This window comes from Amia ocellicauda, chromosome 1 (assembly GCF_036373705.1).
Source record: "Amia ocellicauda isolate fAmiCal2 chromosome 1, fAmiCal2.hap1, whole genome shotgun sequence".
NCBI lineage: Eukaryota > Metazoa > Chordata > Actinopteri > Amiiformes > Amiidae > Amia > Amia ocellicauda.
Genome location: NC_089850.1, coordinates 47,361,095 through 47,374,493, shown reverse-complemented (window position 1 = coordinate 47,374,493; position 13,399 = coordinate 47,361,095). Strand labels below are relative to the sequence as shown.

Here is a 13,399-nt window from a genome sequence, read left to right as displayed (position 1 = left end):
TGAGAGAGGGGGGAGGGGGCGAAGCAGACCTACTTTAATCAGAGAAATTTAGCAAGTCAGTTTTAAAAATGTTTGAAACGCTTGCTTAGAAGAACAGTATTACCCAGGCTGCCTCCCCTTTAAAGCTCAAACCCAAGATAAAAGACTCTTTCAAAGGACGTTCATTATTTCTGACCTACTCATGTGACGCGTTTTAAACTTCTTGCATCATTAAGATAATGGAGAAGGGGGTGGGGGCAGTGGAAGGAGCAGCCGATGATCAGGCTCAGCAATCTCTATAGACTGAACACTCCTGGGGGAGAAACTGACAAGTCTTCCGGCAGAGAAATGCTATTAAATAAAGCAGACAAAGTGCAAGTTCTCTCTCCTTCAACAGAACCCAAGAGAAAATGGGAGAAAGGGGGGATAGAATCACATAAAATGGCCATATGCATCTCCCAAAGGGCTCTGTTCACCCTAGCAATGCAAATTGGGATTTGGGGGGTTAAGTGTTCTACAGTGGATGAAATTACCACTTAAACTTGGAAATCCAAGTAATTTGTAATAATGTTTTCGAATGTATGAGTCTCCTCTCAAACATATATACTGGTGATCAAAATGAAGGGGGTCTCCTGGACATTTTAATTAGATAAAACTAAAGAGATGAAGAATAAGCACAAACTTATTTTTGTCGTTACCGTTGCTTATTTAATCACTGGAGAGCAGGGGAATCAAAATAAACCACGAAGAGAAGCAATATGCCAGACCACCCAGTTAGGAGTCTATAGTCTATACTGGGTTTAAAAGGGTAACACCTGGAGAAGACAGGGTAAAGAAATGCCACAGAAATGAAAACCAGATTATCTGTTGCACCTGGTCTGACATCCACAGGGGAGTTCAGAGATATTTCCCCTTATCAGTCCACTGGGGCCTGGTGTCTGTGTACAGAGGGAGCTTTGACCGAGAGGAGTGAAGTCTCATTTACCTGAACAGCGTCGTAATACAGTTTTCTGCCTTCTTCGTCGGTCTTGTCCGACATCAGCCACGCCTTGAGCAAATATTCATAAAAACTGTCCCCGAGTCCTCCGACTGACACGTGGTCTGCAAAACAAGAGATGTGTCAATGACAGAGTGACAGAATGACCGAAAAATTTGCACCCTTACTTCAGGCAGTATTATCCGCACCTCAGAAGTGCTTTCCTCCTTGACAGGATGATATATAGTATAACAATGACCACTGTAATCTCTGCCTGCAGGCGTGTTTATATAAAGAAATGTATCCCAAACACACGTTTACAATGGGAAAGAGCCATTATACCACGACAGGAGACACTGACGGACCTGGAGCCAACCTCACAAAGCATCCGCCCTTAAATATTGACAACCTTATTAGAACCTTTGTTGTAATGAGATTATCCTCCTCAATGCTAATGGTTTATCATGTCTGGACAAGGATGATTGGTAACTTAATGTCTCCATATGTTCTTACAGCAATTGCAGGGAGGACTGAAGCAGTAATTGGCTTTTTAAGTTTCAGAAGGTCAGTTTGTCACATATAAGGGAGTTGGCAAACCGACTAAATAAGGAGAAAGGAGAGAAGCATGCCTACAGTATGATAATGTTACAGGCCTGACTACTGTGGTTATTTGCATGAAGCAGTCCAGTTTTGTCAAAAAGATAAATGAGGCTGTTCGGCAGCAGCTTCATTTATTTATTATATTATTGTGCTTGAATTGCTTTTCAATCAAGGTAACAGCTGACCTTGTTTGGAGATTAAGGTTTAAACCGAAAGTTCCTGAAAATAACCTTTTGTGACACCACAATAAATATTATCCGGATACAGAAGCATTTGATCCTGTCAATACACTGCATATAAATTTACAAAGGTTGCCAAGATTCAGAGTATCCATCATGAGATTAATTAAATATGTCTCAAGTTGTCCTTGTAGTGTGCAGGTAATCAATGGATACAAATCCATGAAGAGAAATAAGATGTATATCAACAAAATCCTTATTTATAACCAAATACTGATTAAAAAAACACACCAAAAACGACTCCAACAATCTGCTCTTCACATTATCCTCAATGATCATTAACTCGAGCTGATTGAGTGATGCAAATTAATTATTTTTCAGTAAATAAGGTCTTGGATACAAAACCTGGGTCTAAAAGCTGCTTCTCTATCTTGCCACTATAAATATTTGTTATTTGTACTACTACTACCAAATTGCACTTTCAAAACCACTTGACCTAACTTGGGTTATATTAGCGAAAAAGACTGCTGCTGCTGCTGCTACTGGGAAAGCCCAGGCTGACGATTGCTCTTCAGTAAGAGCTGTGCGTCCGTTCTCTGTCTTGAGTCCTACAGCTGGTGGCCCAGCTGCACAGTGCCACCCACAGCATGCCTCTGGGTGATCGGCAAGTGTCTGATGGAAGGAGTGTGTCCCATCTCTCTGTCTGTGCATCTCGGCCTCTGTCAGTATGCCCAACCACTGCTGTTGGTGTGCAGTGGGGGTAGTGGAATCCCATGGGCTTTACTGGGCTACTAAAAGGGAAGGGGAGCAGGCTGGCAGCTGTACTTGACAATACACACACAGTGCCCCAAGGAAAGGAACCCATTTTTTCAGCACACTGAATTCAGGATGTATTCAGGATGAACAGCGTATGACGAGGCAGAAAATAAATCATCTAAGGATAAGTGTGGGCTGACTAATCTAAGGATAAGAAAGAGCATACAGCCTGTATGAAGAATAAGCCATCATATTATTCTGGTGTTTGGGATATTATTTTAGGATATTTTATTACTACTTTGGTTGTTTTGTTTACAAGCTGCAGCGATGAAAGCAGTCTCAGCCAGGGAACCTACGCAGTTTTTTTAATTAATCAATAAAAACCCACATGAGAATCTCCTCCTGCTAATTCTCCTGTCAGAGCTGCAGATAATCTTGCCCCGATGCCTCATAAAAAATACGCCCGCCCCCTCCCTTCAGACACACACACACAGGCTGGCTGTACAAGAAAGGAATTTCAAGCTGAAGGCAATAATACTTCTCTACAAATTAATTTAACTGATATGGCAATCAATATTTACTTTGTTGACATGCTGCACGTTGACTTCCATGTATTTCGTAGTCTCTGAATTAATCGTACATGTAGCTGCTGGCCCCAGCGTAATCACCTGTCCAGGGCTCTTCCCATTTAAACAAGTAAACATAAAAACTTATCGATCCCAGGGATAAGTGCTGTAAGGATCTTGGCGAAGATTGTGAAGATGAAAGCAGTGATCGAGCCTGTGGCTTGCTCTTCACAATGAAGCAGTGTCATCAGAAGAGGATGAGACGACATATACTGGCAAAAGTGACACATTCTGTTGAAATTCTGGGGCTACTGTCCTTGGGGACTCATTCTATACTTCACTCCGGTGAAAAAAAATAAAATAAACAATAGCAACAACAATAACAAAATGATCTTAATTAGCTCCAGTCTTATTTGGAACTCCATTAGGGAAGTACTGTGAGTTTGCCTCCTCAAGAGAGTTGAAGGACATCCTGCAGTTTCTTCCCTGTGCAGAAAGAGGCTGTTGGCATGGGTCAGACCAGATGTCGAAGAGGAATATCCATCTCGGCAAAGAAACCCATTTCCAGGAGTAATTTTGAGATTCCAGGAAGCAATTACATGTTACTGTAAAAAAGGCTTAATGTGTTACTTCTTTTATGAAGTACTGAGAAAGAAAAAGCAAGGTGTATATGTAGAATGACCTACATAAAAATCATCAATATGCAAATTTAAAAAAAAACTCCTTCTCTCTCCCTCTCTGTCCGTCTCTCTCTCTCCCTCATGGTCTTCTGTAGTGATCTTGGCTTGTCAGTCATGGTCTTATGTACAAAGCTCCAAAGGCAAACCCCATTCATCAGGTTTAAACAAAAAAAAATGTGCTGCCACCCATAACACTTGCTACCGACAGTGACCATGTCATTATAATGAGGTTGTGTGTGGAAGGAGAACCCTGTGAGCTCAATCAGCATTTACCCACACGTTTCACATTGGTTGGCTCACCCAAGCTAAGGACAGTGATGTGTCACTGAAGTGAGTTGCTTACAGCTGTGTCCTCAGCGCCATCCCCATTTATGCAGGGCTATATAATACAGCAGGTTTCAGTCCATTAGGCCCATGAGACAGGAACCTTTGAGCAAGCACAAGATGATCTTAGAAGACCCCCAACTGTATGAGATGCTGGAGTTCCAGTCTTTCCATAGCGATCACATAGCTGGAAAATAAGGCCGTGCTGACACTCTCCCCTCCAGGCCTGGGCTCACCAGCTGGAGCTCCAAGTCCGGATAAGGAATCGACTCTCTGCAGACTCGTTCAGGATGGCATTCTCCATCAGCGGAAGGTTACTGCTCCAGTTAAGTGTGCCTCAGGAAGGGCTGCTGCGCTGTACTCCTCTCTTGGTCACAGTTTTTTTTTTTTTTACAATTCAATTTTTCATTTTTAAAAATGATAAAACTGCTTAAATTAATTCTACCAGAATTCTCCTTTATTTTCTCTCTCCATTACCCTGCACACTTCTCTGAGCTCACTTGAACACAGCTATAAGAGATGCACTTCATTAGCCCCCCCTACCCCATCACCTCTGGCTTTTAGGAAAAAGGCACATCAATAAATTAGAAACCCCATCACTCATTTTTACACATCTTTCATCTAGCACTAAATGCCTGACCTACTGTTAGATTAAATGACACAGAAAATGCTTTCAAAGATAACTATGTAAATAAAACTATTACAAAGCCAGAGACACAAATAAGACAATGGACTATCCTTTGCCAAAAGAGCTCCACCATTAATAGTAAACAGACCCCAAGTGCACTCCATTAATGCTGTTAGCAGCACAACCTCCAAATGAAAGAGATGTCAATACTAGCCTCAGCCTTAAGAGACTTCCTCTGCAGCTTTGTATTCAAGTCACACACCATGTTAGATATTTCAGGTCACCAAGTCAAGTGCAGTAAATTACTACGATTTATCTACAAATCTAAGAATATGTAATTGTTAAGAACTGTCTCTCATTCATTAAGGGGTTAAGAACACAGGAGGGGCTAAAAAAGGGAGAGAAGACCAAATCAGCCAAATCATAGTTCAATGAGTAATGAGAGAATAATTTATGCCCGAATCCAATTAAGCAGTTTCTTCAAGGATCTAAAGAATTAGTTGCAGAAACCTGGCAGGAGTTTGCTCCCAGACCCCACGGCTTCATGGACGGAATTTAATGTAGCAGGCTTCTTCACTTCCTGTCAGGTGAGCTGCAGTGACCGCCATGACAAGGCGGACACACACTAGCTCAGTTCTAAATCAGTTTCTAATTAGCACTGATTAGAGACCAGGTGTAAGATAAATACCATCTTAACAGTAAGAGCCCTGTCAAATAATGTGTACCATGACTAGAGTGGAATTTCACAGTGGAAACATGGCTACACTGCCCAAACAGTTGTAATTAACACAAACCGTAATGAGCACAAATAAGGTCTCAGTTCAGCCAGTTTACACTCTTTTCAGCAATAAATAGTGTTACAAATTGTTCTCCTATTGAAAACCTGGAGCTAGAACATGTAAACCTAAATGGCTTATGCATGTAAACATTACACTTCATTATCTTCACATAAGGATCCTGGCTAATTTTTACAAGGCATCATAGTTTGTGGAAAGAAAAAAAAAAAAAGTTTGAACAATGAATTGAGAAAACAGTCCATGCACTGGTGCCCAATCAGTGTAAAAGCAGTACAAATTACATCACTTGGGGTTATGTACAAGATGGGAACAGTGCAAGACAACACAGGGAAAAGATGCTTGAAATAAAAAACAGAACCAAAAAAACAACAACCTCCCATCAAAACATTTAACTGACATTTAGTGTTTAACCCCCCCCACCAAAATTCAACTGATGACCAAGGAAATGTTTGACCTTTGGGGACTCTACTGTAATTAGCCCTGTTATTATTTACATTACAGCAGAGAGCTGTGGAGGCACAGTGCGGCAGATTACTGGCAGGCTGCGGTGCGGATAACTGGACTAAAGGAATCTGCTTGGGAGCTGGCGGGCATCCAGCCCTGTCCGTCAGAGATCCTGCCATGAGGCTCCGCTAAGAAAGCCAGATGCTTCACCGAACAGACAGGGTTGAAAGCTTTATAAATATCAACAACGTGCTCCCAGTTGTGTGTGCAGGAATCCTGTATGGCATTCAAAATGGATTAAATTCATTATTTTCCTCAAAATTCTACAAACAATACCCCATAATGACAACATGAAAGAAGTTTGTTTGAAATCTTTGCAAATTTATTAAAAATAAAAAAGCACATGTACATAAGTATTCATAGCCTTTGCCATGACACTCAAAATTGAGCTCAAGTGCATCCTGTTTCCACTGATCATCCTTGAGATGTTTCTACAACTTGATTGGAGTCCACCTGTGGTAAATTCAGTTGATTGGACATGATTTGGAAAGGCACACACCTGTCTATATAAGGTCCCACAGTTAACAGTGCATGTCAGATCACAAACCAAGCCATGAAGTCTAAGGAATTGTCTGTAGACCTCCGAGACAGGATTGTATCGAGGCACAGTTCTGGGGAAGGGTACAGAAACATTTCTGCAGCATTGAAGGTCCCAATGAGCACAGTGGCCTCCATCATCCGTAAATGGAAGAAGTTTCGAACCACCAGGACTCTTCCTAGAGCTGGCCACCCGGCCAAACTGAGCGATCGGGGGAGAAGGGCCTTAGTCAGGGAGGTGACCAAGAACCCGATGGTCACTCTGACAGAGCTCCACTGTGTCTCTGTGGAGAGAGAACCTTCCAGAAGAACAACCATCTCTGCAGCACTCCACAATCAGGCCTGTATGGTAGAGTGGCCAGACGGAAGCCACTCCTCAGTAAAAGGCACATGACGGCCTGCCTGGAGTTTGCCAAAAGACACCTGAAGGACTCTCAGACCATGAGAAACAAAATTATCTGGTCTGATGAAACAAAGATTGAACTCATGTCTGGAGGAAACCAGGCACCGCGCATCACCTGGGCAATACCATCCCTACAGTGAAGCATGGTGGTGGCAGCATCATGCTGCGGGGATGTTTTTCAGCAGCAGGAACTGGAAGACTAGTCCGGATCGAGGGAAAGATGAATGCAGCAATGTACAGAGACATCCTTGATGAAAACCTGCTCCAGAGCACTCTGGACCTCAGACTGGGGCGAAGGTTCCTCTTCCAACAGGACAACGACCCTAAGCACACAGCCAAGATAACAAAGGAGTGGCTACAGGACAACTCTGTGAATGTCCTTGAGTGGCCCAGCCAGAGCTCAGACTTGAACCCGATTGAATATCTCTGGAGAGATCTGAAAATGGCTGTGCACCGACGCGCCCCATCCAACCTGATGGAGCTTGAGAGGTCCTGCATAGAAGAATGGGAGAAACTGCCCAAAAATAGGTGTGCCAAGCTTGCAGCATCATACTCAAAAAGACTTGAGGCTGTAATTGGTGCCAAAGGTGCTTCAACAAAGTATTTAGCAAAGGCTGTGAATACTTATGTACATGTGCCTTTTTGTTTTTTATTTTTAATAAATTTGCAAAGATTTCAAACAAACGTCTTTCACATTGTCATTATGGGGAATTGTTTGTAGAATTTTGAGGGAAATCTATTTTGGAAGAAGGCTGTAACATAACAAAATGTGGAAACAGTGAAGCGCTGTGATTACTTCCTGGATGCACTATATATACACAAGTACACACACACACTAATTCTCCTTTTGTTAATGGGCTGGTATCTGGAATTTGAATGGGGACAGGAGTTGCTGAGCATCAGCAGAAGCTCACCTGTAGGAGTTTAAATACAACTTGTCTTGCATTCTTCGTGAACAGACCAACCATAAAAAAGACAAAGATAACGAGAAGATACAAATTTAGAAAAAAAAAAAAAGCTGACTTACGTTGCCCCCACTGTCCGCTGTTAGGGTTTAAATAATTTGGGTACAGCCCCTGTGGTTTATCCAAACGATTCAAAACCTTGCGAATATTCATTACCTGTTATAGGGGAAAGAAAAGTTTTGAGAAAAACACGCATTGCAGTAAAAAAAAAAAAAAGGAAAGAGCCAGGCCAGGGTTAACCAGAGACTGCTTTAGAATGGACAATTCTGATAACTTCAGTCGTCCTTGAAAGCCAATACACAGAGATGTTTATTTTCCATTTTTATATTTTACACTTACTTTTTAAAGTTACATGTTTAAGTACATATCTTTGGTGTGGCACCTGTGCGTTTGAGGTGCTTTAGTAGGCACAATGTTTTCATTTGCAAGTCCTCCTACAAAAGGCAGCCATACTGAAAGACTGAGTAAAGTGGTATCAAACAGGCACCTTCACGTTTTAAGATCTTGATTAATAGCCTTATTAAAAGCACTTGACTAAAAAGAAGTGGCACACTGAAGATATTGTCCTCTGTATGTAAAGCAGCTTGTAACTTATATCCTAGCTTGTGAGTGCAAGGCGATGTGATGTGTATGTTGTCTGGAATCTTGAAAGTTATCTTAAGGAGACTGATGGTAAAAGTGTAAAGTGCACATTGAATTTGTACCTTCTCTGCAAAAACAGGGTTCCCAGAAAGTTTACTCAGGTGCATGAATTCCAGATGGAGAGTTCCATATTCTGCCAAGATACTGCTGCCACCCGACGCCCAGGGCCAGTTCCTGCCAATCCCACTGAAACGCATAAGGACATGGGAGCATCAGACACAGCCAACACACACAGAGATCACCTGGCAGCTCTTACACTTACAATATCATCCATCGCTAGAGAACCACAAAGGACTGTAGATGATTAAAGGATATGCAGATTTTGACCTATCCTGATGTGTACGTTTTTTTACGGACTCATCCAGTTAACTATTTTGAGCCGAACTCCTGAGATTACGCTTCGTATGCCAGTGCCAATTATTAAGACAAATAGTTGGCTGTCAGTCAGCTAACAGTGCATAATCTTGGCTTCCACAAATAATAGCCATTGTCACTTAAGTTATTAAACCTTTTGTGCAGAAGACAAAGTATACAGGACATGTTTCATCAACAGTGTATAAAGCAATCGGGTGAATTAAAGATTGCTCGGATTACAGGCTGATAGAATGGGGGGGAAAAATCTAAAGCGCATTAACCCCCGAAACCAGAGATATTAGTGTGCATCTCAACTCTGAAACGGAAGATTAGTATTCCTGAGGTGGTGAGATTCCTGTCAGTGCAGCCACTGTGCTGTAAATACACAATAGCTAGAACACCTTGGAGACATCTGACAAGCTTTTAATTACTGCACTCTGCCATTATTTATTTTAAATGTAATTTAGTTTAAAAAAATATAACCAAGAACAAGAACAATTCGCTGTAAAAAGCTAAAAAGAAAATAAGTGATTACAGTTTGTTTCTTTGTTCAATGACATTCATATTTCGACTCAAACATGTTTCAGAACACCGAAGGTGAGGAGGAGGATTTGTGAGGTGCTCCAGCCACAGCAAGCTCTGAGGTACATTTATAAAAATACAGTACATGGGATTTAAAAACATCTATAAAAAAATAATAATAAAAAAATACTCTTGATAAGTGGTACTAACAGCATGAATTAAAGTAGGTTGCATGCAAAAGACAGCAGGCTGTACAAACTTTTGTGCACTGTGGCAGATTCCCACAAAAGCAACACTTATTCAATTTAACTGCTTAAGAGTTATAACTTTAGTGTTCCAATACTTTGCTCCAATAGCAATAGAAATGGATACAAATCAATGGCTCTTTTTGTTGTTCCAAAAACAAGAAAAGCCGGGGTATTTCACTATGTGTTGCAATCTGACACCAGTGTTGTCTCCAATGTCCCAGGCAGGTGACAAGAATCAAGTAGTCAGAAAGAGTCAAGATCAAGCCTGGGATGACGACATCAGAGCATTCATAAGTACCATCGGAACCTTGTAACATACTGCACAATGAAACATTTGTCGATACCATGCAAACACACCAATCCTAAATTGATTCTACATTGGAAAACCCTATTGGTTGTCCAATAGTGGTCTTTAAATGATTAATGTGATTAATTATTATTTAAAGAAATCAAGCTGAAATGGAATACATGCACACATGCAAGTCGTTCATCAACATAACAATGATCTTCAGCAATATATCACAGTCTCACAAGGACACCATCCTATTCATTCTGCCACTGCTAATTTCTGACATGGAACGGAAAAAACATGAGCTCGTGTTTTGCTATCTACACAGAGGGAAGCGGGAGAGAGGTAATGGGAAAACACTTCCATCACTCATCCTCTTTGTGGAAGCAACTGTTTATATAAATGGTAATGAGTCAAATCTGCTCTATTTGTACAGATAGTGCCAAATAATTTGTTTTTCATTACAAAATTGATTAAATCCTGTAAAATGTGAATTTTGGGAATCGCTAAATATTTATTCTAAAAATGTAATAAAGAAAAATAATTTCACGAATCCATAAATGTTACAAATATACACAAGGTATCTGCAGGAGTTATGTGCTTTGAATAATATAAAATCTAGAGCATGCATTTTAATTGTATGGGATTAGCAAAAAAACATCCAAACCATTAGATAGCTGACCACTACACAATAACTGGTAGGTTTTTGAACATGGGATGCATGGCTCACATGGCATTTGACTTAAAAATAATACCAATAAACTTTTTGGGGGGGAGACATTACAGATATTACTCCACAGTTTCCTCCATTAATGTACCCATCTATGCACAAAATAAACCACCTCAGAATTAAATGTGGAGGATTCAGTACAGTATGACATTGCCCTTGCTTTAATCAAGCAGCACAATGCAAGATTCATAAACCCACACTTTCTGTAAAAGCTCTGTCCTTCCTTTCCCTTTTTACAAGGACACAGCTTAAAACAGCAGCCCTGCCTCCCATCCTTCACTAAAGTGTGCTAGCACATCATTATTGCAGGGCCAGAAGAATACCTCAGAGAGACAGAAAAGCCAAGTGCACTTTGGCATTTCCAAGTCTCTCAAAGATTTTCTCCTGTAAAAACACTACCACTACATTATTATCTGCTGTGCACAGTACATAAAATAAAACATGACAGTGTCTAAGAAAGGAGAACAAAATAGCACTGACATTAGATTTACAGGTCTGTTATAATATAGCAGCTTGAGCAGTGTCAATTTGCTTGTATTTACCCCCTATAGGTAGAGAACCTTGGCATCACATTCGCTATAAAATTTTCCAATTTGAAAAACGTATTTCTTCCTCCGCTTACCACTTCCCCTCTTTCAGTAGTGGGAGATATACACCTACCATTCAGGCTGTAATTAAAAACTCTAAATCATGGCAGCATACTGTGCCCTGCAAGCAAAGTACTCCAAAGAAACGGTCCGGGCCAAAGGAGTAATTCACAGCAAAAGTGATTTTCAGGCCCAGCCACCGAAGATGGCAAATCTATTGACGAGTTACTGTGCAGTCCACGTGCACTCACCAAGTCTCAGCTTTGCACAGTGTCTACTGCTTCCACTGAATGTTTTGAGCAGCTAAAAAAAATTGTTTCAACAGCACTTAATTCAATCCATAGAGTTAATTCTCTAGTTTTTATTGCTCACATCATTCAATATACATATAAAAAAACATTTAATTAAAATCAAAGTGAATATGCTGTGATCAACCCTTTTCAGGGGCATAACTGGAATGTGGTAAACCAGGGTTACCAAAATATGTAACCCCTCTGGTGGCAGCTTGATTCACTTTTTTCTAGTTCATAATAAAAATCAACAAATGACTGGTATCAGTTTCTATAAGGGTACATATGACACCATGTTCTTAAGTCACAGAAGAAAAAAAGGACATGTCAAACATTTCCCTATATTTTATTTGTAAACTTGTGTCATTGTTTTGTGAAAACTATCATTTAGATATACTTAACAAAAAAAGGAAATAAATGGTCAGGAGCCACACAGAACGTGGCACCCATCCAAGATACATGTAGGAATTTAATTTCCCACAGGGGTGAAAGTGTGTGTAGACCTCTATTGCCACAGAAAACAGTGTCATTAATGAATAGCCTATAATCCGGCCTTTAAGAGAAGAAGTTTGATTGTGTTGTGGGAAAATGTATGTATTAAACATTAAATTCTTTATCATATTAATGGTTTCAATTTTGTATATAAAGCAATAATTTGTTTGTATTTACACCTTAGTAGTATTTTAATTATTTAAAACTGAATTATTACTTTGCTAAGCATTTTGGTATGTAGCTTCTTACCAAATGAAGGATGCTACAGAAATCTACTAAAGTCATGTTACCCTGCCTCTGCCTTGAGGTTCATTGTTTCTTGTATACTGCTATTGTCTTTTGAATACTTAATAAATGACTGTATTAGTATGCATGGGGTAACCTGAACTTGTACAACTGGTTGTTCATGGCATGTGGTGGATTGAGCTTGTACAACTGGATTTGATTGAGAAGGCTGTAATCTATGGTCTATCAAAAGATAAAATGGGGCTTTTATATAAAACATATTACTTCTTTATTGCTGTATCTTGGGATTTACAAAAACCATTATTGTAATAATTAATTCAAATGCAGTTGGGCTTCAAATGCTAACAATGTTATTTGTGCACTGCCAACTTACATTGGGAGATTAATATCATCCGTTAACCATATTAAACAGTTACAATAAATACACAAAGATAGATTCACATCAATATAACAACTAAACAGAATTGGTTTAAATTTTTCAGAATTTCATTACATTTTCTCTTCAAATGGCCCATCCCACAGTTTCAGACAAAATGGTAGTCAAGTGAAGGTAATGCAGAAATCAAATTCACAGTCAGTGTAAGAAATAAATTAACTGAAAAATAACTCATTCTGCCCAATGAAGTACTATCAACAATTTAGAAGAACCTTATAATGCATTAAAAAAAATTAATAGTTTCAGGAGTAACGAAATCTTCAAAACGGTTTGTAAAATCCCCGATGTTCCTAACTAACAACCATTTAAAAGAAGGATTTAGGCCTTTTGAACAGAGATAATTTTCTGCTCCTTTGAGTTTCTACATCCCTCTCCTCTCATCTGCAGCTTTCCATCTGCGTCGTAGCAGAACATCAGCCATTTACATTCACTCAGTCACATTTAGGTTAAATCAGGACTGGCTGCAAAAAGAGCCACTTCAAGTTGGACCCATGAGTGTGACTTTTAAAAAGAACACAAGAAAAGGAAAGAAAAAAGAAAGAAAAAAACAGACCTGACTTGAAATCTAACTGGATAATAAATAAACACAATAAAGGGATTAATTTATTTTCTGTGGGGGCTGAAGCATAGCACTGAAGTCACCACACAAGCATTAAACAGCCGACAAGG

At 39.9% G+C, this 13,399-nt stretch overlaps 1 protein-coding gene across 2 annotated transcripts in view; it reads right to left on the bottom strand.

Moving 5' to 3' along the window:
• man1a1 (mannosidase, alpha, class 1A, member 1) overlaps window positions 1–13,399 on the bottom strand; it is a 119,199-nt gene that overhangs the window by 12,260 nt on the left and 93,540 nt on the right. For both annotated transcript variants that reach the window (XM_066707643.1, XM_066707638.1), the window contains 3 exons: window positions 8,599–8,722; window positions 7,957–8,050; window positions 965–1,080 (listed from right to left, as the gene is read on the bottom strand). In XM_066707643.1, coding sequence (XP_066563740.1) covers window positions 965–1,080; window positions 7,957–8,050; window positions 8,599–8,722 — 334 coding nt within the window. The remainder of the gene's footprint in view (window positions 1–964; window positions 1,081–7,956; window positions 8,051–8,598; window positions 8,723–13,399) is intronic.